Source organism: Muntiacus reevesi, chromosome 20 (assembly GCF_963930625.1).
Source record: "Muntiacus reevesi chromosome 20, mMunRee1.1, whole genome shotgun sequence".
Classification (NCBI taxonomy): domain Eukaryota; kingdom Metazoa; phylum Chordata; class Mammalia; order Artiodactyla; family Cervidae; genus Muntiacus; species Muntiacus reevesi.
Genome location: NC_089268.1, coordinates 47,676,875 through 47,702,734, shown reverse-complemented (window position 1 = coordinate 47,702,734; position 25,860 = coordinate 47,676,875). Strand labels below are relative to the sequence as shown.

The following is a 25,860-nucleotide window of genomic DNA, read 5'->3' as shown; positions in this document are numbered from 1 at the left end:
GTCTCGTTTCCCAGGTTCTTACCACCAGGCGCTCTGTGCTAAGCGGCCACGTCGCCTGAGCAGGGGCGCTGGGGCGCTGGGTGTTACCAGGAAGACTAACCTTAAAGGAGCCTAGGCCACGGCGGCTGATTTCCAAGGGCGAGGATAAAAAGGCTTCACACCCAGGATGGCGTGACTCAGGACACCAGGGACGTGGCAGACTGCAGCCCCGCCTGCCTTGGTCTGGAGGGCAAGCCAATCCCCTCTGCCCACAGGAGACGGGCGGGCGGCCTCCTGGAAGGCAGACCGCCACCTGCTGCTGTTTCCAGTCTGGGCTCGGCTGTGGAGCCGCGGGGTATCCCCGGTCCCTGATACCTGACCTGGGAGAGTTCGTGCAGCCCTCCTGCCCCCTCCTGGGGGGCAGAGACAATCAGAACCTTCCCAGGAGTTCTTAGAAGGGTCACGACGAGCCGTGTGGAACTTCCTACACCCACAGTTTCAACAGGAGACTATGACTCCTGACGTTCACAGGGACTCTGGCTCACATCCCTAATGAAATCTTTCAGGAGAGACAAGTATTCCTTCAACAGTATAAGCAATCGGTCAAGTGTCAACACCCACACGAGGCTATGGCAGCGGCACCATCTTACTCAGGCACGTGTCAGGGGTACCACGGCTTTCACGGCGGTCACCACCCTCCGTGAGAGGCACCCGCAGAAACAGGAGGTCCAGGACGGGCTGGAAAAGCGGCTCTTCCACAGGCATCGGGGGTCTGTGTGTCAAATCCGCTCCAAGCTATGGACCAGCCACCTTAGGAACAAGTCATGTGATCAAAGCAACTCAACAGGGCCACAAGGCAAGGCCACCTCTAGGACTCCTGGGCCCTTTGATAAACCACGCTTTGGATGATGCTGTCACCAGAATCACTCAGGAGCCAAGAGTAGTCTGGCCATTGGGTTTTCCTTGACTCTCATTTTAGTCTCAAAGGAAACCATTTCGATTTCACCAAGAGCAGATTAAAGCAGGGAACGGATGGTAGGTCGCCACTGAAAATATTTAGTTTGCAAAGGGATCGTGAGTTACACATTTACTTAGAGAAACTTAAGAATCTGTAGGGTGTGTTGGCTTAAAAACACACACGGAGAAGATAGCACGAGTTTAGTACATTCGGATCTCTGAGTCACCACTGCAGGGAAGACGGGAGCGGCCGAGGGACGGCGCCCCATCGTGCCCAGGGCCAGGCGGGAGGTGGCGTCCAGCCGGGGCTCACAGCTCATCCTTCGCCTGACGCAGGACGAAGCGGTGCAAGGAATCCAGGTCGCGGCCCCCGCTGTGCTCGCCGACCTTTTCTCCTCCTCGGAAGAGCAGCAATGTGGGATAGCCTCGTACCTTTAAGAAAAGCAAAGCTTAAAAAACAGCCTGAATCATGCACAAAGGAAAATCAGAAAAGATCCTTGAGTTGTGCCCAAGGAAGTCTACAGCTAGATTTTGAAAACGACCTGAGGCTGCAGAAAGCAGAGCCTTGGGGCTCTGTTTCAGTTTTCAAACCCAAACGAGACACTCTGAAGATTAGCATCGAGGAGGGGCTTCACCCTGAACCGGCGGCTTGGACTTTCACAGCAGCCCTGGGGAGCTGGTGCGGCTGGCGGGGGCCTGAGACTCTGCACCTGTCTGCTACAGCTCACCTCTTTTCTCTTTAAAACACACACACACTGTCTTCTAGTAAGCAGGTGACATCTGTGCTATTATCTCTTCTAATAAACTCCAGAGGCCTCAGAAGTGTTTTAAGCAAAGAACACAAGTTGAAAAACAGAATCACAAGTGTTCTAGGCTATTTGATGGTGCTAATGGCATGGAAAAAAGGCAACAGTTGTATGAAGAAGCCAAGCCACACGCCTACCCTGCTAGTGCAGCCCTCCCAGCGGGAAAGTGTAGGATCAAACACTTCCTGGATGGAGAGCCGCCCCGTTTCTGAAAAGCAAGCTCCTCAGGCATTTACGAGGAAGGCGACACGCCAGCTGCCTGTTGGCCAACGAGAATGGTCCTGCAGGTCATGGCCCAGCCTCCAGCCAGGTAGGAAAGCCTCACCCCCACCCACCACCACAGAATCGTGTGCACTCACAGAGTAAAGCCTTTCTTTTGGGAGAGCAGCTCTTTTGCTTTTGCTTTTCAAATGAGAAAGAAAAAACCTCAAAACTCTCAGAAGGACACAGACACTTTGTTGAGCGGATGAGGCCCCGCGGACCCACCGAGTACTTGCCGCAGAGGCTGCGTTCGGCAGTGCAGTCCACCTCGGCGATGGTGACCTCCGCCAAGCCGGGGAATTCCTTCTTGGAGAGCTCCTCCCAGGTCGGGGCCAGGTCCTTGCAGTGCCCGCACCTGGGGACAGAACGTGAGTGCCTCTGAGGTGCTGGGTCCGCTCAGCCACGCGCCGCTGCCCAGACGGCCTCCTGGGCCCGAGTTTATAAACGTCCGCCTCTCCTGCCGGCGCATCGGCGTTCCCTCCTCCCCGCCCCCATCCCCGAATCCAAACCCGAGGCGGCACTCAGATAACCGGACAGACACAACAGTCTGAGAACAAGGTTTAGCTCTGAAACCTTCTCTGCGGGAAACTGCGGGCTCCCTGGTTTATGAGTGTACCAGGAGCAGGAGGAGATGAACCGGAAATGAGACACTTTTTAAAAAAACAATCACTTGAATACCAAAAGCAGGTTCGATTTCTTACGGTCTGAAATGTTCAAGACAATTCGAAGCTTCCTTGAGGCTTTGGCGATGCGCTGTGAGCAGGGAAGCCCTGAGCCCTGTTCCAACCCCCCTTCCCCTCTACGATCTGCTGTCCTTACACTTGATCTGCACAGCTGTAGGTTTACCAAAAACCTGGAAATACCTCACAGTTTTAAAGGCATCATTTACTCGTGTTTCTATTCTTTAAGAACAGACAACTCCGAGTCACATGCTCCATAGCGGTTACTCACGAGCACTTGGAACGAAACAAACCGAGGAGCAGACGTGACCGTGGTGACGATACTTGTTCGTAACGTCAGGATCCTACATTCTCCACATTTTTTCAAAATGGGCTATTTCAAGACAAAGCTCTCCTCCCACGTCACAGCTGAGGAAACGGTTCCAGAGATCTAAGGGGCTGCCAGGGTCACAGGTGCGAGGCACAGCCCGGAACCCGCTGTGTCCCTGCCGCCTCCGGTTCCGTGGTCTGGAGCAGCCCCCACCTCTGCTCTGGTCCCCAAAGGCCCCGGGACGGGCAGGGCAGTGACCGACATGCTGCACGGCCCCAGCGGCAACCCAAGTTCCAACATCAGAGACGAAGGGTCAAGGCTGAACTGCAAGGGCCGTCTATGGGGAAGAGCATCCAGATCCCACTCAACTTCAACCTGATGCTGGCTGTGAGAACCATCTGTTTTTAATGTTTTCTCCCAAGTAGACTGAACCTCCTCCTCCACACACCAAACTTCCAGCTACGTGAATCCAGGAGCCATGTGGTAACACTTCTTTTTCCTGAGAGCACGACTATGTGTAAGCGTCGTATGTGCCCCCAACACTGAGGCTGGAGGCTCCGCGTGAGCGCAGAAAGTCAGGATGTGACCTGAGGGCATGACAGAGCAGTTTCTGACCAACAGCCACTTACCATGGAGCATAAAACTTGATGAAAGTTATGCCTTCTGCAACGGCGTCATCGAAGTTCCTCTCCGTCAGCGCCAACACGGTGCCCTGGGGAGGGAAAAGCCACCACTCAAACACAGATGATGCAGCACAGCCTGGGTCAAGTTTGGGACCCCGGAAATACAAGTCAGACATCTGCAAAATGGTGTATGTGCGCTCCAAGGCTACACACAAACACCCGCGCAACTCGCCTTTCACAAAACAGCAGTAACCGGGCCCAGGGTCCGGAGCCCAGGGGATGCCGGGCGGCGGGGCGGGCCACGCCTCGGTCTGCACCTCGCCGGCTTGGAGCCCCAAACACTGACCCCAGTCCAAACTGCCTGGCCTCCCTGCACTCTCTACACATGTTGCTCTTCTCGCTGGTTCTACTGCTCTCATCTGTGGATTCATAGAGAGTTTCTTCTCTAAGGACCTTAAGAGAAGCACAGGCACTAATGTGTCTTACAGATAACAGGCTGCTTTCCGTCTTAAAATTCAAAGTTAATGTGAAAACTGCTCAATCTGAACTCTGGAGAATTCAGGGCAAAGGGGCCGTGAGGCAGTGTGCTCTAAAGCGCGTCCATCTGGATGGCTCCTTACGGAATTGTATCGCTCCTCCAAAAATGGACCTGCGATCCTCACGTGGGAGCAAGAACACGGGGGTGCGTCACGTGACTGTAGCACCACGGCCGCCCCCTCGGGTCTGGCACGGGGTCCTGGTGTCAGCGCCCATGAGGCCGTCGGGACCTGCCACCTTTCTGTCCGGAGAGGTGACCACACTCCCCGAAAGATCTTAATGGTGGAAAATGATTATAAATAGAAACCGTCTGGGCTTGATGAAAACATCACAGTGTGTAAGTAGACTGGACCTGGGGTGACCTCTACACCCACTGTGACACACACTCCCTGACATAGGGTCCGTAACTACAAAATCATTTCTTTACTTCTTAAACCAAAACGTCAACGTTTAACCAACATCCACGCAGTCCCCAGGCGCCGAGGTTCCCGCTCAGGGCGGGGGAGGCCCACCGCGGCCCCACGCAGGGAGGAGGGGGTAGGCAGCCCCTGGTTTTCCAAGCACAGAGGCCTGGCCTCGGGGTGCAGTGACGCCAGCCAGTCACGACCGCCCTGTGACCACCCAGGCTGGAGGGTCACCGGGGGGCGGGCAGGGCATCTTCCCCAGCACCGAGGCTCCCCGTCCTGGGGTGGACCCCACGGGCCGTGTGGCGGAATCAGCAACACGAGGACTCCATTTAGGAACTGAGCTGAACAAACACGATTCTGACTCATCAAGTAATCTCACTCCCACCCCTGGCTTCGGGGTCTATGTAAAGCTGCAGACATGGGACCCAACTCATCTCGGGAGACAGACATCAGCTTCAGACGCACCCCGCCCAGCCTGGAGAACCGAGCCCCGAGCTTGGTGGCACTGTCCCCTGGATGCCCCAGCGCCTGCCCGGCGTTCCTGGCCAGGCTCCCCACCACCCCGATGTGCTGCTGCAGCTGGACTCGCCTCGGCCGCGGGGGCCCAACACCACCCATCTCCAGATACAACCCTTTCCCGTCTCCTTCACACGGGCTTCACCGGGCAGCTTTCTTCAAGTCCCCATCTGCTCCAAGCCCGCCACGGGCTCCCTACAGACCTGAGACCCTTGCGCGTTGAAAAGGCCTTCCTGGCGCAGCGGCCACCGCCTCTCCCCCGCACACAGCCCTCGTCCTGCCCTCCCACGCTGTCCCGGGCACGGCCGGCTGACCCCCGCCCATCGGGGCAGCCCCTCCGGCAAATACCCACTGGCCCCTCATCTGTTCGCTGACACAAGGGCAGCGATGACTGAACCCAAAGGAAGAACGGTCCCAAAACATGGGCCGCGGGCCGTCCCCACAGCGTCCCTGGCGGGCACCCACCTGGTCGGCCGCGGGCTCAGCGGCCAGCGCCGGGGCCTCCGAGGGCTGGGCGGGCTCCGGGGCGGCACGGCCCACGCTCTGCAGCTGCGACTCCACGTACTCCCGCAGCGAGTCCAGGTCCCGCTTGCCCTTGTACTGGTCCACCTGTCGGGGCACGGGCACACGTCAGGGCTGAGGGGCCTCCCCCTGCCCGCCCACGCCTTCAGACGTCTCCCTCTGGGGGTCCCGGCCCCGTGGTGTCTGCTACTCAAACGTCAAGGCTAAGCATAAATGATCAACCGAAGCTCTGCTCTGAGCAGAGAGCTTGACAGGGCCTTCCTTCGGGGGAACGAGCGGTCACCAGGTCTGTGTGCGTGGGCGCTGTCCATCGGCCAGGGAGGCAGCGGACGCTGACCCTTCAAAGGTCGGGACCAGAACTGTGGGCTCAGCTTCTTCTAAAGATAACCTGAGCCCGCAGTGCTGCGTGTTAACACCTGACGGTTCCTCCCAACCGTCAGATCTCACCAGGGAAGACCAAGAGCCTCTCGTCCCGTGACGTGTGTGCCTTTAAACCAGGGCCCGAACAACCTGTGCTGGCAGCTGGGCCAGTGAGCTCAGTGGCTCAGCCGCTCCCGGCTCTTTGTGGTCGCACTGACTGCAGCCCGCCAGGCTCCTCTGTCCCCGGGGATTCTCGCCTGGAGAATCCCAGCCCACTGGAGTGGGCCGCCGTGCCCTCTTAACCCACTCGACAGCTCACCTGGGGCAAAGACACACCTCCCGTCTCCACACGGAGACCCCAAGACGTACCTTTTTGCCATCTCGGAACCAGAGGAGCGTGGGATAACCTCGGACTTGGTTTCCTGAGCAGAGTTCGTAGTGCTGCGTGCAGTCCACCTGGAGAGAAAGACCGCATGCCCAGTCAGTCTCTCCAAGGGCCTTCCTGACCAACCATCTGTCGGACACTCAGCGTTTTCAGAAAGGAAACTCCTCAAATCCCCCATGGGCAGCGTCTGCAGCTTCTAGAGAGACCTCCCCTGAGCAGAGCGGGCAGGGAATGAGATGTCCTTCAGAGACGCAGCTTATTTTCACTCAAAAACGCCAGCTTTTAGGAAGCGATCATTTACCCTAAGCAGGTTAACAGGTGGAAAAAGGGACCCTACCCTGACACCTGGAGAGGGGATGGCCTGCTGCTTAGGACAGAGATCCCCCCCCCCCCCCCCCCCCGCCAGTCACAAAGCAAGCTGAAAAACATCCCCAGGTCTACAGCCAGACCACCCTCAACACGCCTGATCTGGTCTGATTTTGAAAGCTAAGCAGGGTAGAGCCTGGTGAGTACTTCAATGGGAAAAATGTCTTCTCAGGTTCAAGCTTACAGCATTTTAAGAGCAAAGGGAAAAAAAGTCATCAATTTTAAATAGGAGTCTTTGGACTATAATAAAAAGACAAAACTGAAAAACCCAGTGGTTAGGCTCCACTTCTGCCTTCCCCACATGAATCAGGAAAGGATTCCCGGCAGCAGGGTGAGCAGGCGGGGCTCACTGTGGGTGGGTCTTTTGTACCCCGGCTGGGCGTGGAGCCGAGGTCCTTTAGAAACCAGCTCCTGGGTGAGACCCAGGGTGGACGGTCTCCGAGGGCATCCAGTGAACATTCTCTACGGCTCCATCCCAGGTCTTGGCAGAAAGGCTTCTGGGGTTGCCAGTCCAGAACCTGCCACTGCTTCAAAATAAACCAAGGAGCCAAAGCCCTAATTTTAATCTCTAGAATGTGGAAGCCAGCACTCTCAAAACCAGGTTGCCATCTGTGAAAGTGAAATGAATTATCAACTGGCACGCTAAATGGAATTAATAAATCAAGCTTGCAATGACATGCACAGAATGAATAATGGGCTACTCGGCTAATTAATCCAGCCAAAGGCCATCTATTTCCAGTTTAATAGGGGCGCTCACTCACCTTGCCAATCTTGACAGTTTCGGAATGTTCAAGGCCCAGAGCCAGCTGCTCCCAGGTCGGAGCCAGAGCTTTGCAGTGACCACACCACGGGGCGAAAAACTTGATGAAGTGGTCTCCTTCAGGGGGAGAAGGCGGGGAGGGGGAGACAGTGATTTACAGCCACCCACACAGACAGAATGGGCATGTGTCAGCTCTGTCTTCCTGCAAAGCTCAACTCAGGATGAACCCTTCAACTGGTAAGAAGTGACTCCCCATCAAATATGTCTCTATCCCTGAGTTCATGACCATCCTTAGAAAGGAATTTGTCACCTTTGAAGGACACCAGGGAACCAACTCATTATTTGGAAAACTGGCAATAAAGGGAAAGAAACAGGCACTTTATAGCCTGTCTTTCCTGAGATGAACTGCACTTCGGATAACGGAGTGATAAACAAGGGCCAGTTACCTCTTGCTGAAAAAAAATAAAGAAGGGACGCTGTCATTTCAGCAGTGGTGTTGGCTGGCATCTCTGGTGAAGTACGGATCTAGGCAGTGATGAGCAAGGCTGCTGACATCAGAGAGTGACTGCCCAGTCGTGCTCACACCCCTCAAAACATCAAACACCAAGCGAAAAGGGCCCGAGATCCAACTGCCAGCTCACAGGGAAGAGAGACATGAGGGCCGGGGGCCAGGGAAGCTGTATTCCACACCCTGGGACCACGACAAGTCCCCACTGCGGGGACCGTGCAGGTCAGACAGTCTGTGTGCTCAGCAAACTTCTAGAAGGCAAGGGAGAGAGAGCTGAGGGAACAGAGAGACTGAAAGAGACTTAGGAGAGATTTAAAAAAGCAGAGAGGGAGAGCAGACTCAACTGCTGTGCTGTGGAGCACACGTGGGGGATGAAACCGGAAAGCAAAGTAAGTGGTGGATTCCGCATGGTCAGGCAGCAGGCGGGAGAGGAGGGCAGGGCTTGAGCTGGACAGTGGTTACAGAGTGACCGCTTTATGATCATTCACTGCCCCTACACTGCTTTCTGTATCTGGCTTTTCACAATAAAACAGAAGATTAAAAAAGCAACTAAGACTTGAGCATCACTCTCTTGGCTAGGAAGTAAACCACATCATGACTGAGAGACTGGACTTTTATCTAGGCTCTTGACCTTGACCAGCCTAGGGCCAAGAAAGGCGTCAGGCTGCGGGCAGGGAGAGGAGACCAGCGGCCGTAACGGGACCCAGGCTCCGAGGCAGGCTCGCCACGGGGATGCTCACGGGGCATCTGGTCAGCGCGGCAGGGGGGCATCCGAGGGAGGTGGGGAAAACTTGCTTCGACAGTCAATATTTTGTACCAACTGTACCTCAGTTCTTTTACACAAACGAAATATATATATATATATATATATATACATATATATATATAAGATATATGTTAGCTGGTCTGCAAGGCTGGAACCATGTCTCCCCAGACAGGCCCCTCGCCGTCCTGGGCTGTGAGGTGCAGACAGCGGGTCCAGGATGTCCAGGAGCCTCAAGGGGAGCGGGAGCAGGGCCGGCGGGGCACCACTCTCCCGGCAGACCCACAGGCCAGTGGCCAAGGACTCGGCCCCTCGACGGGTGACCCACTCAGGGGGCCGGGGCTGCGCTTTGGCTGGTTCTGGTAACACAACCAGCGGGGAGTCCAAGCCCGACTCAAAGTGACTCCCAGAGGACAGAAACCCTGAAGGTCCACTCCCAAAGCATCGGGACCAACAATGACCTTTAATTAAAAATGGAACGTGGCTGCAGGCATCAGAACAAATGATTCCAGCCTTGGAGCAGGTGGGTTTTCACTCCCAGCAGGCAGGACCCACAGGGCCTGACACAATTTTAAGCCCTTTTTCAGAACGGTTCTGCCTCGGTCGCACGGAGGCTCTCTCTCCACGGCAGCATCTGAGAGCGGAGGTCAGCCTGACGGCTGGATTCCTGTTCAAGCCCTTCACTGCTGAGCTGAGGCTTCTGAGCGAGCGTAGAGAGGTCTTATGCAGATTACTAACTCAGAAACTGCTCGGGTCACTCTGACACTGAGGAGACGAACATATGGTGTCAGAAAAGTGGTTTAAGGGTGAAGAACACCTATCCTGATTGGTATGTTACAACGGTCCCAACTAAATTCTGCTTTAAACAGGTACACCTTTGTTTCTGCCTCAGGTCAGTAAGTACACGATTAAGACTAACAGAAACAAACATTTCACCATCCAAGGGCACAGGTCCAGCCTGTGCACAAATTAGATAAGTGCACGCAGTCTCCACGTGTGCGCTTCGCACACCCGAGGCTTCGGCCTGGCACCAGAACCAGCCTCTCCAACGGATGGAGACATAATCTCCAAGAGGAAGAATGCTAGACACGGGTGTGGGCGGGGCTGGATGAGTGAAATCCTGGACGACCACCACCCATGCAGTGGCCTCCGAGCCCTCCAGCAGAGCAGCGAGGGCAGCAGCCCCGGCCACGTGGCAGGTCGGCCCGCCCCCAGGCACTCACGGGCACGAACGCATGCACGCACGCGCCCGCCCGCCCGCCTACCTTGCGCCACGTGCAGCTCGAAGTTGCCGGCCGAGAGCTCATACAGGCCCTGCTTGAGCTCGGGGGTGCGGGGCGGTTCCTCCGTGGGCTCTGGAGTCTGATGGGGGACACGGAACCAGAGTCACCACGGGTGTGTGTTGAGGGGCCGTGGAGCCCATCACGGCTTCTGCCTGGAACCTTCTGCGCTCTCCTCCCTCCCCCGGCCACCTCCAGCCTCCGGGGGATGCCGCTGTGTGGAGGGGCGCCCGCGGCAGGAAGCAACTTGATCGGGCAAGAGGCCCCTTGCCAACTGCTGTAGGATTGATGCTCCAGGGCAACCAGGTGACAGCCAGCGGTCCCCCTCCGTCCTTTGCTGCCCTCCAACCCAACCCAACGGAGCAGACAAACTGAAGGGTGGGCCGTCCCAAACTAGCACCCCGCCCGGTTCTTGGGAGAGGAGACCCAAGACGGCTGGCAGAACACAGAAGCGAGAGGCACCGAGACCCTCAGAGGTGAAGGCAGACCCAGCCACCCTTCATGCACAGCGACAGTAGGAAAAGCCAGGAAAGAAGGTGAGACTCTGAAGAGCTGGTCAAAGGAAAAGGGTGACAAGAGGGGAAATTTGGACGGATGAACGGCTAGAGAGAAAAACCACAGAGCAAACTTGGGCTGCACTTTTACGAATGTAATTCACGGGACTAAGTTTGGAACAGAAGCAGAGAAGGGACAAGAAGTGGCTTTTCTAAAGGCACGTCTCCAGCGCCTGCGCAGACACCAGTGTGACAGCTAACTCCTAACCACCATACCACGCCACCCCAGGTGTCTCCATCTCCTGTTAGGCCAGCACACCTGTGACATCCAACCAGAGCAAGCAGAGGTGAAGAGATGATCACTGAGACATCACTGTCCCACAGACATGTGGGCGTCTGTTACTCAGTTCTGATCTAGGGGTTCGTATTTCCATTAAAATGAGTATCCAAATTAAGTCATTAGAAGCTTTCAAAATGCTGAGAGCTCAAAGTTGGACAGAGGTGTAATTGTAAAGCACCATGAAGTTTTCTACTTCTGCTTCATTGACAATGCTAAAGCCTTTGTGTAGATCACAATGAACTTCTTAAAGAGATGGGAATACCAGACCACCTTACCGGCCTCCTGAGAAATCTGTATGCAGCTCAAGAAGCAACAGTTAGAACTGGACGTGGGACAACGGACGGGTTTCAAATTGGGAAAAGGGTACGTCAAGGCTGTATACTGTCACCCTGCTTATTTAACTTACATGCCGAGTACACGAGCAGAGGTGCTGGGCTGGAAGAAGCACAAGCTGGAAATCAATAACCTCAGCTATGCAGATGACACCACCCTTACAGCAGAAAATCAAGAGGAACTAAAGAGCCTCTTGATGAAGGTGAAAGAGGAGAGTGAAAAAGTTGGCTTAAAACTCAACACTTAAAAAACTAAGATCATGGCATCTGGTCCCATCACTTCATAGAAAACAGACGGGTAAACAGTGACACACTTTATTTTTTTGGGCTCGAAAATCACGGCAAATGGCAACTGCAGCCATGAAATTAAAAGACACTTGCACCTTGGAAGCAAAGCTTTGACAAACATAGGCAGCATATTAAAAAAGCAGAGACATTACTTTGCTGACAAAAGTCTGTATAGTCAAAACTATGGTTTTTTCTAGTAGTCATGTATGGATGTGAGAGTTGGACCATAAAAAAGGCTGAGCACCGAAGAATTAATGCTTCTGTACTGTGGTGTTGCAGCAGACTCTTGAGAATCCCTTGGATTGCAAGGAGATCCAACCAGTCAATCCTAAAGGAAACCAGTCCTGAATATTCATTGGAAGGACTGATGCTGAAGCTCCAATAGTATGGCCACCTGATGCAAAGAGCTGACTAATATTGAGAAAGATTGAAGGAAGGAGGAGAAAAGGACAACAGAGGGCGAGATGGTTAGGTGGCATCACTGACTCATGGACATGAGTTTGAGCAAGCTCTGGGAGTTGGTGAAGGACAAGGAAGTCTGGCGTGCTGTAGTTCACTGGGTCGCAAAGAATCGGACACGACTGAGCGACTGAACAGCCACATGAAGCTTTCTGCTGCTGGCTTGACTTTCACGCTCCGTTTGCGTTAAGTGCTAAGGACCCACACAAAAGGATGTCTGAGAGAGTGATGGCTAAGGGACAGTCAGTGAGGTCCAACAAAGTGAAAGAGAAGACTGGATGTCGCTGTGTATAAGGTGTTCAAAGGGCCTGCGGTGGTAAAACACCTGTTTCTGGCACCAAAGGAGCAGGTCTTTGGTATTTGTTCCATGGCAGGTAAAGACAGATGATCATTACAGCAACTTCACAGTGTATCACAGAATGGGTACCGTCCCCAGGCTGGGGACAACGTGGGCTTAGAGTCTTAAAAAAGCAACCTGGGGCTTCCCTGGCGGTCCAGTGGTCAAGAATCCGCCTGCTGATGCAGGAAACACGGGCTTGACCTCTGGTCTGGGAAGATCCCCCGTGCAGAGGAGCAGCTACGCCTGTGTGCCACAACTGCTGAGCCTGTGCTCTGGAGCTGATGCCCCGCGGTGAGAGGCCTGCACCCTGAAACTAGAGAGAACCCCCTCGCCTCAACCAGAGAAGAGCCTGCGCGGCACTGAAGACCTGGCAGAGCCAAAAATAAAGACATTTTTTAAAAGAGAAAGCAACTCGGCACTCCTCAACAGGAGCTCTAAAAGTGGTCTGGCTTTTTTACTTTTTGCCTTGCAATGTTATGTTTGGATCTATATTCTAAAAAAGTCACTCCAAAGTAGGGAAAAAAGTCTTTTACAAAGATAAAAATGTTCCTTATTACAGCGTTCTGATGACGGAAAAATTAACAACCTAAATATCCAATGACAGAAAAGGGCTGAATTTTGGCATATCCACAAGATAAAATATGATCACTGTAACGATCATTCAACTATATAAAAAGATCATTAATGAAAAGAACCATGTCTGATGACGACTTAAGGAAAATAATACAGAAGGAAACAGAAATATAAAAATTGGAGTAGAAGGTAAGAAATGGCAGATTTCCCTTGACTTTAATATACTACCATAATAATAGGAGGGAAAACCTTAAATTTATCCTGTTTAAATAGGAAAATGTATATATTAAGTTATTTAGGTATAAATACAGAAGGGCTTCCCTGGTGGTTCAGATGGCAAAGAATCTGCTTGCAATGCAGGAGACTCAGGCTCAATCCCTGGGTCGGGAAGATCGCCTGGAGAGGAAATGGCAACCCACTCCAGTATTCTTGCCTGGAGAATCGCAGGGACAGAGGCAGGCTACAGCCCACGGAGTCGAAAAGAGCTGGACATGACTGAGAGACCAACACTTTCATAGAAGTTTTTTTTTAAAAAGCTTTCACTTAAAACATAGAGCAAAATTCATACTGAGAATAATTCTGGTTTGTAATATGAAGTCTAAATACTTCCATTTTTCTTTAATAAGTCAGCCTAGCATCATTTCCAGCAATGCCCACAGCTCTGACGCCAAGACACGGCAGGGGGGTGACAGGTCCAGGGTGGGGTCCGTGTGGCCACAGCTCCAGGACGGGCCCGAGGTGGGCGACGCTGAGCCTCGGCCTGGCCACAAGGTCCCCAGCCCCGGCCTGCGCGCTGGGCTCCACCCCCAAAGGGACATCGGCTCATGAGATGAGGTCTTTCTGCCATCCTGACCCTGGCTGATGGCTTCCTGAATACAGTCATCACAGAAGACTGCCTTTTTTTTTGGTGAAAAACTTATTTTAAATGTTTTTGGAAGCTATGAACTCCCCTTTAAAACGGGCTTCCTCCCCCCTCCAGAGAACACACACAAAAAAAACAACTTTAAATCTATGTGAAAGTTACACCTGCTGATCCAGCTTTCTTGTCGTGACAAAGATGCAAATTTACTGAGGGGTTTGTGGTTTCCCTGTTACCTAAAATTAGACACAGCTCTGATCAACACTTACTCAACACTGTATGCCAGTGGTCTTCAGCACGCAGTTCTGGGTGGTGATGCTCAGTTGTGTCCAACTATGGGCAACCCTGTGGACTGTAGCCCGCCAGGCTCCTCGGGTCATGGGATTTCCCAGGCAAGAACACTGGGGTGGGTTGCCATTTCCTTTTCCAAGAGATGTTTCCGACCCAGAGATCAAAAGCACGTCTCTTGCATTGGGAGGTGGGTTCTTTACCACTGAGCCACCAGGGAAACCCCGAGACTTTTTAGAAAGATGTGACGGAAAAGCGGCTCTTGGGAAGCAGCTGGGTTTCTGATCGGCTCTGACCACTACACAGAATGTAGGGAGAGCGGAAGGACCACACGGACACCCTGGAAGGGGACAGCAAAGACCCCTGCAACTGCCCAGACTAGCTCCAGGTCAGGGGACGCTCACCTGATGCAAGACCGCAGACTGAGCCAAGCGCTGAAATGGAAACCGCGTGCAAAGCCCTCCCACTCTCTCAGCGCCTCATCAGAAAGGCACAGCCTGGGGACACTGGCCACCTTCGTGCTCCCGTCAAGCTTCCAGCTCGGCCTCTGCGGGCCTGGGCCCTCAGCATTCACCAGAAAGCACCGCAAAGGGAGGGACACTTCGTGGAGGGCTCACGATCGTCAGGATTTATGACAAGGTGAAGACTCTACTGTCAACTGGAGAACTGAGGTTTACAGGTTTTTTTCAGGAACACATTACACGTAACTATGTCTTTAAAAAACATCCCAGTAAGCCAACACTGTAAGTCACTACAGTTCAATTAAAAAAAAAAAGACCTCAGAAATCATAGTTTCCACAATTATATCCTCAGAGTAGGGAGTGGTGGCCATTAAGACACAGAGAGCTCAGGGTATTAAATTTTGTTATCAGTAATGCCACTAGCGCCGTGGGGCTGAGAAGCAAAGGAGAGATTCACATGGGGGTGTGGCCCAAGGCAGTGGGGGGAGCTGGGGTCAGGGGGAGGGCTGAGCAGGACTGGACACCCCAGCAGAGGCCTCGCCCCCAGGAGCCACGAGTCCCTCTTTGGTGGTGAGGAGTCAGTGTGATTTGAAGGACACGTGAGACAGGAGTGGAGGGTGTGTTAGCAAGTAGTAAGTGCGCTTCTGTGGGCTGCGTTCTGAAATAGTTACCGACGACCCTGACCGCAGCCAAACGCGGGATGGGAAGACGGGAGACCAAGCAGTCGGCATCGCTGGGGCCAGAGGTGGGCACACAGGGCCGTCGCCACTGCACCCTGCCCGCCACGCAGCAGGCTCTTCTTCCTGCTTCTGTGCGTGTTTGAACACTTCCAGAATAAAAAGTTTCTAAAACATCATCTTTTCCCACTAAGGTACTTAGAGAGTACTCAAATTCAGAGACAGAATATAGGCTGACCGGCGCCAGGGGCTGGGGGGGTTAGTGTTTAATCGGAACAAGGTTTCTGCTTGCTGTCCATTCGCTCAGTCGTGTCTGACTCTTTTGGGACCCCATGGACTGTAGCCCATCGGGCTCCTCTGTCCACGGGATTCTCCAGGCAAGAGTACTGGAGTGGGTTGCCATTTCCTCCTCCAGGGATCAAACCCGTGTCTCCTGCTTAGCAGGCGGGTTCTTTACCACTGAGCCACCCGGGAAGCCCGGGTTTCCACTTGGGAAGATGGAAAATTTCTGTGGGTGGATGGCTGTACCGCATTAAGAATATTTAATACCACGGACTTGTACAAAAAAGAGGGCAAATTTTACAGTGTATTTTATCAAAAACTTTTAAAATAGAAAAAAAAAAAAGTGAATCTTTACCTATGATATCACAGAGTTCTAAAAAGCTGCTTTAAGATGGTACCTAATCTGGCCTCTTCACTCCCCCACAAACACAGGAAGAAGGAGGGGTGGCCGTGTGTACTCACGGGCGGCTCCTCGTTCAGCGTCTGCAGCATCCAGTTTTCCAGGGCCTGGAAATCCCGGGGACCCTGGTACTTCACAGCTTCTTGACCAGGTTTGAAGAACTTCAAGCTGAAAGAGTAACAGAGGATTAGACGGAGATTTTAAAGCACTTCAAACTGTTCTGAGCAAAGAATAAACTCATTTAGTGAAGCAATCGTAAAAACAGGGTGTCAGGCGGGCTGTGGCCAGCTCACTCCTGCCCCTCCCTGGTACCGCTGGGGGGAAAAAAAAGCAATGTTTGAGGAGGTGGCATATTCACTTAATCCTCCATTTTAAAAAGTTTCTCATGTTCTTCTTGAAAAACAAAACCAAGGTGAGCATGTCAGGCCGAGCCCCCGGCTGCGAGGGTCAGGAGCAAGAGCTCCCCAGCTTCCTTGCCTGGTATTCATTGTCCTTTCTGGCTTCAGTAGTTTTTAAGGTCTGCCTTTTGAAGAGTCACCTAGAACTGTCGTGGAAACTGACTGTTCTGCAGTCAATGTACTTCCAGGCTGTTCAATCTTCACAGGGCATGAGGCTCCAGCTACAGTGAGAGTTCAAGTTTCCAACTTTAAGCACGACCCTGACTTTGGTTGATAAAGACCTGTTCCCTTGTCCCCAGAGAAGGAATCTTTTCTATTTTCCACACATACGAGCCTCTGAAGGTATCTGCAGACGGAGCATGGAGTTCTGTCTTTGGAGGGGAGCACAGACATCACCTGGCTCAGGGGTAAAGAATTCAAGTGCCAATACAAGAGACGCAGGTTCAACCCCTGGGTCGAGAAGATCCCCTGGAGAAGAAAATGGCAACCCACTCCAGCATTCTTGCCTAGGAGATCCCATGGACACAGGAGCCTGGTGGGCTACGGTCCATGGGGTCTCAAAAGAGTCAGGCATGACTGAGCGACTAAACAACAAAAGACATCATCCGAGACCGAGATGAACATGTCCAAACCCTGGGTCACTGCCTGAGAGATGGGACAACGTGCTCCCGATAAAACATAATAGAAGGCGTCAAGGGATGAAGGAGGGGAGGGAATAATTCTTCTATTGACAGAGTTAGTAGAAGGTGTCAAGAATGAAAGGGGAAATATGGCTACTAAAATACAGCTCTTGAAAACAGAGAAACACAGACTAGCATTCTGGGGCAAGCCTAACCATCTAAACACCCCCTAATGCTTCCTGGCATGTATGTGGGTTTTAGGAGATGCCCAATGTGCAGCATCAGAATATAAGAAGTTAAGATATAGCAGAAGTCAGAAATGTGCGTTTGGATCGCTAACCCCACAAAGGTCTTAAACTGAAGCTTCACACCAAACGAGAAAACCAACACGCTGGCCGCAGAAAGCATTCTAGTGAGAGTGGGCTTACCGGCCTCACCCAGAAGCTCAGATCCTGCGATGGGCTAGGGGACACCTCAACGCCTCCAGTGAAGAGTATCTCTCCCCTTCCCTGGCAGCTTATACTTTTATAACCACGACAAAAAAACCAGTCTAACTAGACTTGGCCAGTGTGTCCCTTCCTCCATGAAGTTTAACATTTCAAGCGACTCCGAACCTCCCCTCACGCCTGTGACCACCGGCAGCCGCCCTGGAGATGCTCTGGAAACATGCGCCAAGCCCCAGAGGACCGGGGCAGCCCCATCCTCCACGCCTTCCTCTCGGCCAGGCGCCCCCCTCCGACAGAGCACCTCAGGATGGAAAAGAGTGGCTCCTCAGAGCATGAGAAAGAACCAGGCATTGCTGACCCCACCTCTCGTTTCTTTGCCAATGTTAAACACAGTAGAGCCTAATCTGTCAATTTTTCCTCATCCGGTATACACTGACTGAAGCTCAACTGATTTTTAATCTCTTTCTGCTGTTGGATTAAAAACCTTTCTAGGTTAATGCCCAAGTCTGAGATTCTAGAGAAGTTCACAGGCCCTGGGGAGAAACAAGCTTTCCTGCCGGGGCATCTGACTTCATTTCCACCGTGGATGGAGAGGCAGGCGGCGGTGGAGGGCAGGCCACCGGGTTCAAGCCCCACGGTTAGCCCCAAACCTTTCTGCGGCTGCCGAACCGCCATCGTGGCACTTGCTTTCCAAGGGAACTGTCTCTCTCTCAAGGAGACTGCAGGGGAGACAATCCCCACTGACGGGTCCCTCTGGAAAACAGCAAGATGAAGTCCTACTACCACAGATGGGATGGTGTTATGGGGTGAATAACAGAAGATCTGCCGGAAGTCCTGACCCGTGCTACCACAGAACGTGACCTGAATTAGAAACACGATTTGCATGGAGGCAATCAAGTTAAAATGCGGTCATTAGGGTGGGCCCTAAGCCAATATGGTGTTTCCCTGATGGCTCAGGTGGAAAAGAATCTGCCTGCAATGCAGGAGACCCCGGTTTGATTCCTGGGTCGGGAAAACCCCGTGGAAAAGGGACAGGCTACCGCCTCAGTATTCCTGGGCTTCCCTTGTGGCTCAACTGGTAAAGAATCCGCCTGCAATGCAGGAGACCTGGGTTCGACCCCTGGGTTGGGAAGATCCCCTGGTGAAGGGAAAGGCTACCCACTCCAGTATTCTGGCCTGGAAAATTCCATGGACTGTGTAGTCCATGAGGTCGCCAGGAGTCAAACACGACTAAACAAATTTTTCTTTCTTTCTAAGCCATTATGACCGGTGACTACATATAAAGAGAAATTTGGACAGAGAGACGGCACACAGGAGAAGGTTGTGTTGAGGAGGAGGACTGGGGTGATGCTTCTACAAGTCAAGAACATCAAAGATTGCCAGAGCCAGGAAGAAGCAGAGGAGGATTCCCGAGGGGTTTCAGAGCCCTGATTTTCAGTTTCTGGCCTCCAGGACCGTGAGAGTGCCTCTCTGTTCTTTTCGGGGCACTCTGCGTGGCAGCCCTAAAGACCCCCTTCAGCTCTGCCCCTGCTGACATCTTCCCATGTGATAAAGATGCTTTAATGGCTCAACAGATCCCAAAACAGCTTCCCGAGCACAGGCAGCCTTCTCTAGGGACCTGGGAACCCAAACTCCCTCCCTCTCCAATCCTTTACTCAGTTAAAGGTGCCAGGAAGGGATGACACAAACGCTAATGTGCTGACCCCCGCCAACGCCCAGCATTTACATCATCATCTGATCCAGGCCTCGAAACGCCTCTAGAAGCCCACACAGGTCAACCTGTGAAGGCCCTAAAGCCCTACATTTTATGCAGCACGCCCCCACCTCCTGCAATCTGTGCAAAGAATCGGGTGCTGGTTGTGATGGTCACAGGGCTCCTTCCCAAACCATGCAGTGGGAGCTGGTAATTCTCTTTAACAACTCTAAAGAAGGCTCTGGTTTTCCTGGAGAGACCAGATCTAAAAACCAAATCAAGATGCCAGCTCCAACGTGGATCTTTTGGTATCTGTGAACAGTGTCTGTGGAGCCACTGACGGTGCAGCCAGAGAGCTGAGATGAGCAGGTCTGGGCGGGCCCCTCCGCTCCCTCTCTGACACCCCACCCAGGCCTGCTCAGCCCTGTCACTGGTTCACATGGCCGCACACAGCCAGCGGTTCTAGAGTGAACACCAACCATCTGTAGCTCCTGCCCCTCCAAGTCACAAGCCCTCTACAGGGAACTGGCCGCACAACGCACTGGCTGCTTCTCCGGGACGCTCTTCATCCATCTGAAGGCAACACAGTTAAGTACAGAACAATGATACCAACAGGCAGGTACGCACGGCAGGAAGTTCTGTCTCTAGTGCTCCGACCAGACACAGACTTGAGATCCCGTGCCCAGATCAGCAGGCAGTCACTGAAGATGAGAGTCCCAGAGCCCTTTATGGAAATGCCACATCTCCGAATGTTGGGGAAATCCTTAACAAGGACTGGGCACGTTCGGACTGGTGTCTGCACACACCAGTATGGGGGGTGGGGGTGCCAGCATCCTGCTTCACACTCAGAGGCTCAGGACCACAGCCACAGCCGCAGGATATGTGAACGGCGAAGCCAGGGTCCAAACCGCGGCGCCCAGGTTCCAGCTCAGAGTGCCAGCCACTTTCCATGCGGCCTCTCAGGTTTGAAGATCAGCTCAGATCTCCTACAGGATTGACTTCATTCATCAGTTTGAACGGACGTGTTGGGACCTGCAGTGCCCGACTCCTCCCCCAGCCTTCTGGAAGTGGCACCTTCCCCTTTTTGAAGAAGTGCCCTTCACCCCAACATCAAATGCACAGTCCGGAAGGGAATACTGTCTTCCAACAAGATCCCGCCTCTCTGGCCACGAGGTCTATTTCTGGAATGAATACTCCATCCAAGGTGGGCTAATCAGCGACGGGCTAAGCCCACCATGTCAACAGAGCAATGCAGAGCTGGCAAGTGGAGTCACCTTGAGCGGGGTGCAGAGAACCAGGCCACCTGACCCTCAGAGCTCCCACAGCCTGCAGACTAAGTCAGCCTCATCAAGCCCCTCTTTTGTTCATTTAGCCAGTTTCAACTTCTGTTCTTAAAAACTATTTTAACTGCCAAGGAAATAGAGTCTCACTTGTCAGAATGACTGCACTTTCTTTCCAACAAAAACGGCCCTTGTGCTGGTCACGTGCGGAGTAACTCTAGAAAAGAGACTAAAGAATTACCAGCGTGACGGGGCTTCCCTGATGGTCTGGGGGTAAAGACTCTGCCTTGCAATATGCAAGAGACAACAGCTCGATCCCTGGTCCAGGAGGATCCCACATGCCGTGGCGCAAATAGGCCAGTGTGCCAGAACTACTGAGCCTGGACTCTACAGAGTCGACAGCTGCAGCTACTGAAGCGGGACATGGAGCACCTGTGGTCTGCAAAGAGAGAGGCCACCGCAGTGACAGGCCTGGGCCCCCAAGCAGAGTGGCCCCGCTCACCACACCTAGAGAAGAGCCTGTGCACAGCCACAGAGACCCAGGTAGTCAAAAACAAACAAACCTTGCCAAAAAAAAAATTAACAGAGTGACCAAAACTTCCTGACAGTCGGTATTCACTGTGTAAATGTACATGGGACAATCAGATGTGACAAGACCTCATGGAGAACACCACCATTTTTGTCTGGCAGACTCATTCTTAATTATATAAAAAGGAAAACTCAGCTAATTGAAGGCTTTTTCCAAAGTCCAAAAAACCATCTAATACACAGCATACATATAACCCTGCCTAACAAGAGGGACTGCCGGCTCCAATTTGGCATCGCCTCACTTCTCAGAACTACAAAGAAGTTGCCAAAAATGTAATTTGGACTTTGTTTGGCCCGATGTGGTTGGCGGAAAACCAACAAAGACCTGGAGGGCGCAGGGCGCACACCCGTCACTCACGTGGGGTAGCCGCGCACGCGCCCGTCACTCACATGGGGAAGCCGCGCATGCACCCATCACTCACGCGGGGCCCCCGCGCACACCCGTCACTCACGTGGGGTAGCCGCGCATGCACCCATCACTCACGCGGGGCCCCCGCGCACACCCTCACTCACGTGGGGTAGCCGCGCACGCGGGGCACCCGCGCACACCCGTCACTCACGCGGGCCCCCCCGCGCACACCCGTCAGTTACGTGGGGTAGCCGCGCACACCCGTCACTCACGCGGGCCCCCCGCGCACACCCGTCACTTACGTGGGGTAGCCGCGCACACCCATCACGCACGCGGGGCCCCCGCGCACACCCTCACTCACGTGGGGTAGCCGCGCACGCGGGGCACCCGCGCACACCCGTCACTCACGCGGGCCCCCCCGCGCACACCCGTCACTTACGTGGGGTAGCCGCGCACACCCATCACGCACGCGGGGCCCCCGCGCACACCCATCACGCACGCGGGGCCCCGCGCACCCCCGTCACGCACGCGGGCCCCCGCGCACGCCCGTCACTCACGCGGGGCCCCCGCGCACACCCGTCACTTACGTGGGGTAGCCGCGCACACCCATCACGCACGCGGGCCCCCGTGCACCCCCGTCACGCACGCGGGCCCCCGCGCACCCCCGTCACTCACGTGGGGTAGCCGCGCATGCATCCATCACTCACGTGGGGCCCCCGCGCACACCCATCACGCACGCGGGCCCCCGCGCACGCCCGTCACTCACGTGGGGTAGCCGCGCACGCCCTGGGCGGAGCACAGGGCCGAGTCGGCCGTGCAGTCCACCTTGGCCACGTACACCTTGGCGTCCTCCATGCTGTTGTACTTGTCTCCCAGGTCGTTCCAGGTTGGCTGTAGCCGCTGGCAGTGTCCACACCTGTAACAAGGGACGGTAGGAAGCATGCTGAGCGCGAGGCGGAGGGGCCAGTCCAGCTCCTCAGCCAGCCACCTACTAGGGTAGTGGGGCGCTCCGATCCCACCCTTGTTCACACCGCGGCGGAGACGCAGCCGACCAGCCCACCGTGGCTGCGGAACCTGACAGTCCCGGCAACGTTCTCAGCGAGGCGCGGCGCCCGATGCCTCTAGATTTGGCCCAGGCTGACCTCCCAGCTGACCTCTACCCACCTGCCTTGCTTCCTGGGCCGCCCCCACTGCTTAGCCCTTCTGGACACACTTCCAGGTCCCTGAAAGCACCCTATCTTGGCTGGGCCTGGGAGTGAGCACGCCTTCCTCTGACCCTTCCTAAGCCCGCCCGGCAGATCACTAGTTGTTCGGCTTGGGTGTCACTTCCTCCAGGAAGTCAGCCCGGACTCCCAAGCTGGCCGGTGTCCACTTTCTTCTCTCCGTGCTCAGGAGAGCCTCACTCCTCGGTGGCAGCAGCTCCGGCCTTCTCACTGCCACGGTCCCTTTAGGGTCAGGTCTCCTCCACCATGTAACCCACTCTCTCCAAATACAAACCAGCCTCAAAAGGAAATCAGTTCTGCATTCTCGCCAGTGAGAAACTTATTAAAAAACAAAAACAAAAACTGTGGCCACTCAAAACTTCTAAATGTGACACGCTCAAATGGGCACTTACAATATTCACTGTAAGAATTTAATGACGTATTTTAAAATCATCTATCATTTAAAATAATATGCTGACTTAAAATGACTGCTTCTACTTGTCCCATTTCTTGACCGCATCAGTCTCTTCCCCATCACTAAATCTTTTTGAGTCATATGGCGGATCACTGTCTTTTACCTGTCGGCTGTGCACAGGGCCATACTTAAATGCTGTATCACCACACTGAAAACTGGGTCTCAGACTCCAGGCGCACTTTCACAGCATTAGAGCACGTGGTCTGTTCCCCCTTCTCCTGGTGAGTGGGTGTTCGTGATCTCTACCACGGAACTCCTTGCTGTAGTGCTTTTCAGAGTGCTGTCAGAACACCCAGCACTTCTGAGTTCTTCCTCAAAGCAATTTCTCCAAAAATCAGTGTTAAATCCCCTTGCCTCTTTTTTTTTCCTGACAGATGACCTCACCAGGAAGCATCTAAAGGAAGCACAAGAAGACCTTGCTTTAAGCAAACCTGTTTTCCCTAAGCAACACCTTCCAGGCCAGAGAAGGAAAATCCTGCTTTATAAGAGATTCAAATACAATATGAATCCCTCTTTTCTGGAAGGTATCTGTGAGGGAAAACCACCGTCAGATTTAAGTTGACGTGGTACAAGTGCCAAGAAGACAAGCATCTTCCTTTCTACAACTGGATGCCCGAGACACGTACTAAGTGCGTAGCCATTTCCTAGTGATGGTTCCATGGGTGCCTCACAGTCGGCACCCTGGTTTTGGACCCTTGGGGCTACAGCACAAAAACTCTGAGACTGCACCTGCATTGAGGCAGTCTGTGGTCAGTAACAGAGCAAAGCCACCTGGTCCTTTCAAGGCAGCGGCCCCAACCTTGACCTCACTGTCACCAGATTCAGTGTGACCCGAAAACTGGCCATACAGAAAGTATTACCTGGCGCTGGCACACCTTTACCTCATACGACAGCCCTGCCTCTGCTGGGTTCAGAGCGCGCACACACACACACACACACACACACACACACACGGATCAATGCTATCACTGGCTCCTACCCCCGAATCCCACGTGGGCGCTCAACATTCCAGAGACTGAAATGGAAAGAGATCAGGGACAGCCCAGTGTATCCGAGCTGAACTCCAATCTGCTCTTCAAGTCTGCTAACTTTCAAAGTTACTTTTTCTGGGAGCATCCACCTAAAACTCCATAAGGCACACACAATTAAACAGGAATGTAGTAGTCCTCTCCTTCACTCAGGCCAGAGCTAGATAATGAGCATCACAGAGACTCCAAATCCAAAACTCCATTAGCACTAGGATGTCTACATGTCAGTCTTTCTTTTAAAAAAATAAAGAAAAAAAAATCCACGGGCAGACTTATTCCACAGAAGCAGACTTCAGTTAAGTAGTGTGTTTAACTGCAACAGCTACTCTCAGAACACCCTCCACAAAGAAACTATCCAGAGCCATTACTTTACATTTCTATATCACTGGGTTCTAAAAATTCAGCTCCTTTGGTTCTTGAAACACAGGATATCCCATAAATACAGTTAGTAAGTGACAGGTCTGATTGAGCCAGACCAAAAGTGTCGATGTAACTCCAAAGGAACTGAAATGCAGTAATAACCTGAATATGAGGGGGAAAAGTTTCCTCCAACCTCTGCGGGCACATTTTCTGAACAGGCGGCTTTTCTTGGGAATCTTCTTCCTAATCCTTTTTCCATCCCTTACCCACATCTCAAGTAGGCTCCTGGCTCTGGGTAAGAATGCCAAATTCTGCAGCGAAGCCTGCAAAGGCCTGGGCCCTAGACCGGCTGGCTGCGCCGCCCAGGGAACCCCCCTCAGCGGGCATCTAGACCCTGGGAGAAGGCACTCGGTCCCTCTGCTCGTGTCAAGGACCGGGGGTGTCTCTCTCTCGGACGATTTGCAGGGCAAGGGTCTCTGGGGTCGGCACCGAGGCTCACAGCAAAGCCCCCATCCGGGAACCACGCGGCGGGTGGGGGGGGTGCTGTCTGTTCAACGCTGTGCCTTTTCCCACCTCACACTTCCCAGATGGCCAGGCCCAAGAAAGCGGAGGAGAGTGCACGACCCAAAACAGCCTTAGGTCGGGGGCCAGAGGGTCCTGTCACCCGGAGCAGAGCTCGCCACGGCCCCGGAGCTGCGGAGGGGCCCCCAAGCTCCGCACGGCACCCCGATTCCCGGGGAAAGAGAAGGAACCCTCTAATGCCCGGACCACCCGCCTCCCACTTCGCGAACGCAGAGCCTCGGAGTCCCTGCGTTTCAATTAAACCCCGTCCGCCCCGCGGCGAGCGCACGGGACAGGAAGTCCACGTGTACGCGCCGGACCCCGGGTGTCCGCGCGGCCGCACGTGGCTTCCGGATACCGGCCGAGCTACAGGCCGCTGCCTCCGACCAGCGCATTAGTTTGGGGCTGGGGGACGTGGTGCGGGCGGGTTCCGGGCTACCAGCGGCCCCGATGGACGACGAACCCTGCGCCGACCCCCCGGTGCCAGAGCTCCGGCCCTTTCCGGTTCGGCCCTCGGGGACCGCCCCCTCTCGCCCGGTCCCTGCCCCTGCGCCACGTCAACGGCGAGCGCCCGGCGCGCGCCGCCCCCTGCGCCCCCAGGCGCGAAAGCCCCCAGCCCCTCGCCGGGCGCCCCAGGCCGCGGGCCCGCGCCACCCGCGCCGGCCCCGGCCCGACCAGCGCCCGCGGAGCCCCGGGCGGGCGGCGCGGCCAGTTACCAGGGCGCGAAGAACATGACGAAGTGCGCGGCGCTCTGGATGCCGTGCGCGAACATGTCGGCCGTGTACAGGTGCTTGGCGTGCGGGTCCTGCCCGTCCCCGCCGCCGGCCGCGGGGGGCCCGTCCGCCGCCACACCCGGCTCCTGGGCCCGGGCTCCCCCCCGCCCGCCGCCGGCGTCTAGCAGCAGCAGCAGCAGCAACAGCAACAGCGGCGGCGGCGGCGGCGGCATGGCCCGGACCAGGGCCCGAGGCCGAGGCGGGAGGAGGTGTCCGGCGCGCGCGGGCATCTCGGCGGGCTGGGCGCGCTCTCGCCCCGGCCGCCGGTCCCCTC

The 25,860-nt window shown here is 54.4% G+C and overlaps 1 protein-coding gene across 3 annotated transcripts; it reads right to left on the bottom strand.

The window, feature by feature from the left end:
* Window positions 1–1,014: 1,014 nt before the first annotated feature.
* On the bottom strand, window positions 1,015–25,860 carry TXNDC5 (thioredoxin domain containing 5). 3 transcript variants are annotated; one of them, XM_065913340.1, is made up of 10 exons: window positions 25,530–25,860; window positions 21,954–22,103; window positions 15,876–15,981; window positions 10,006–10,102; window positions 7,471–7,586; window positions 6,328–6,414; window positions 5,542–5,685; window positions 3,623–3,705; window positions 2,229–2,358; window positions 1,015–1,368 (listed from the first exon to the last, which is right to left on the bottom strand). In XM_065913340.1, the coding sequence occupies exons 1-10, from the start codon at window positions 25,814–25,816 to the stop codon at window positions 1,246–1,248; spliced, it is 1,323 nt and encodes a 440-aa protein (XP_065769412.1). In that variant the 5' UTR covers window positions 25,817–25,860; the 3' UTR covers window positions 1,015–1,245. The 3 variants fall into 3 exon arrangements, with proteins under 3 accessions (XP_065769412.1, XP_065769414.1, XP_065769413.1); XM_065913342.1 differs by lacking the exon at window positions 25,530–25,860 and adding an exon at window positions 25,184–25,203; XM_065913341.1 differs by lacking the exon at window positions 25,530–25,860 and adding an exon at window positions 24,415–24,987.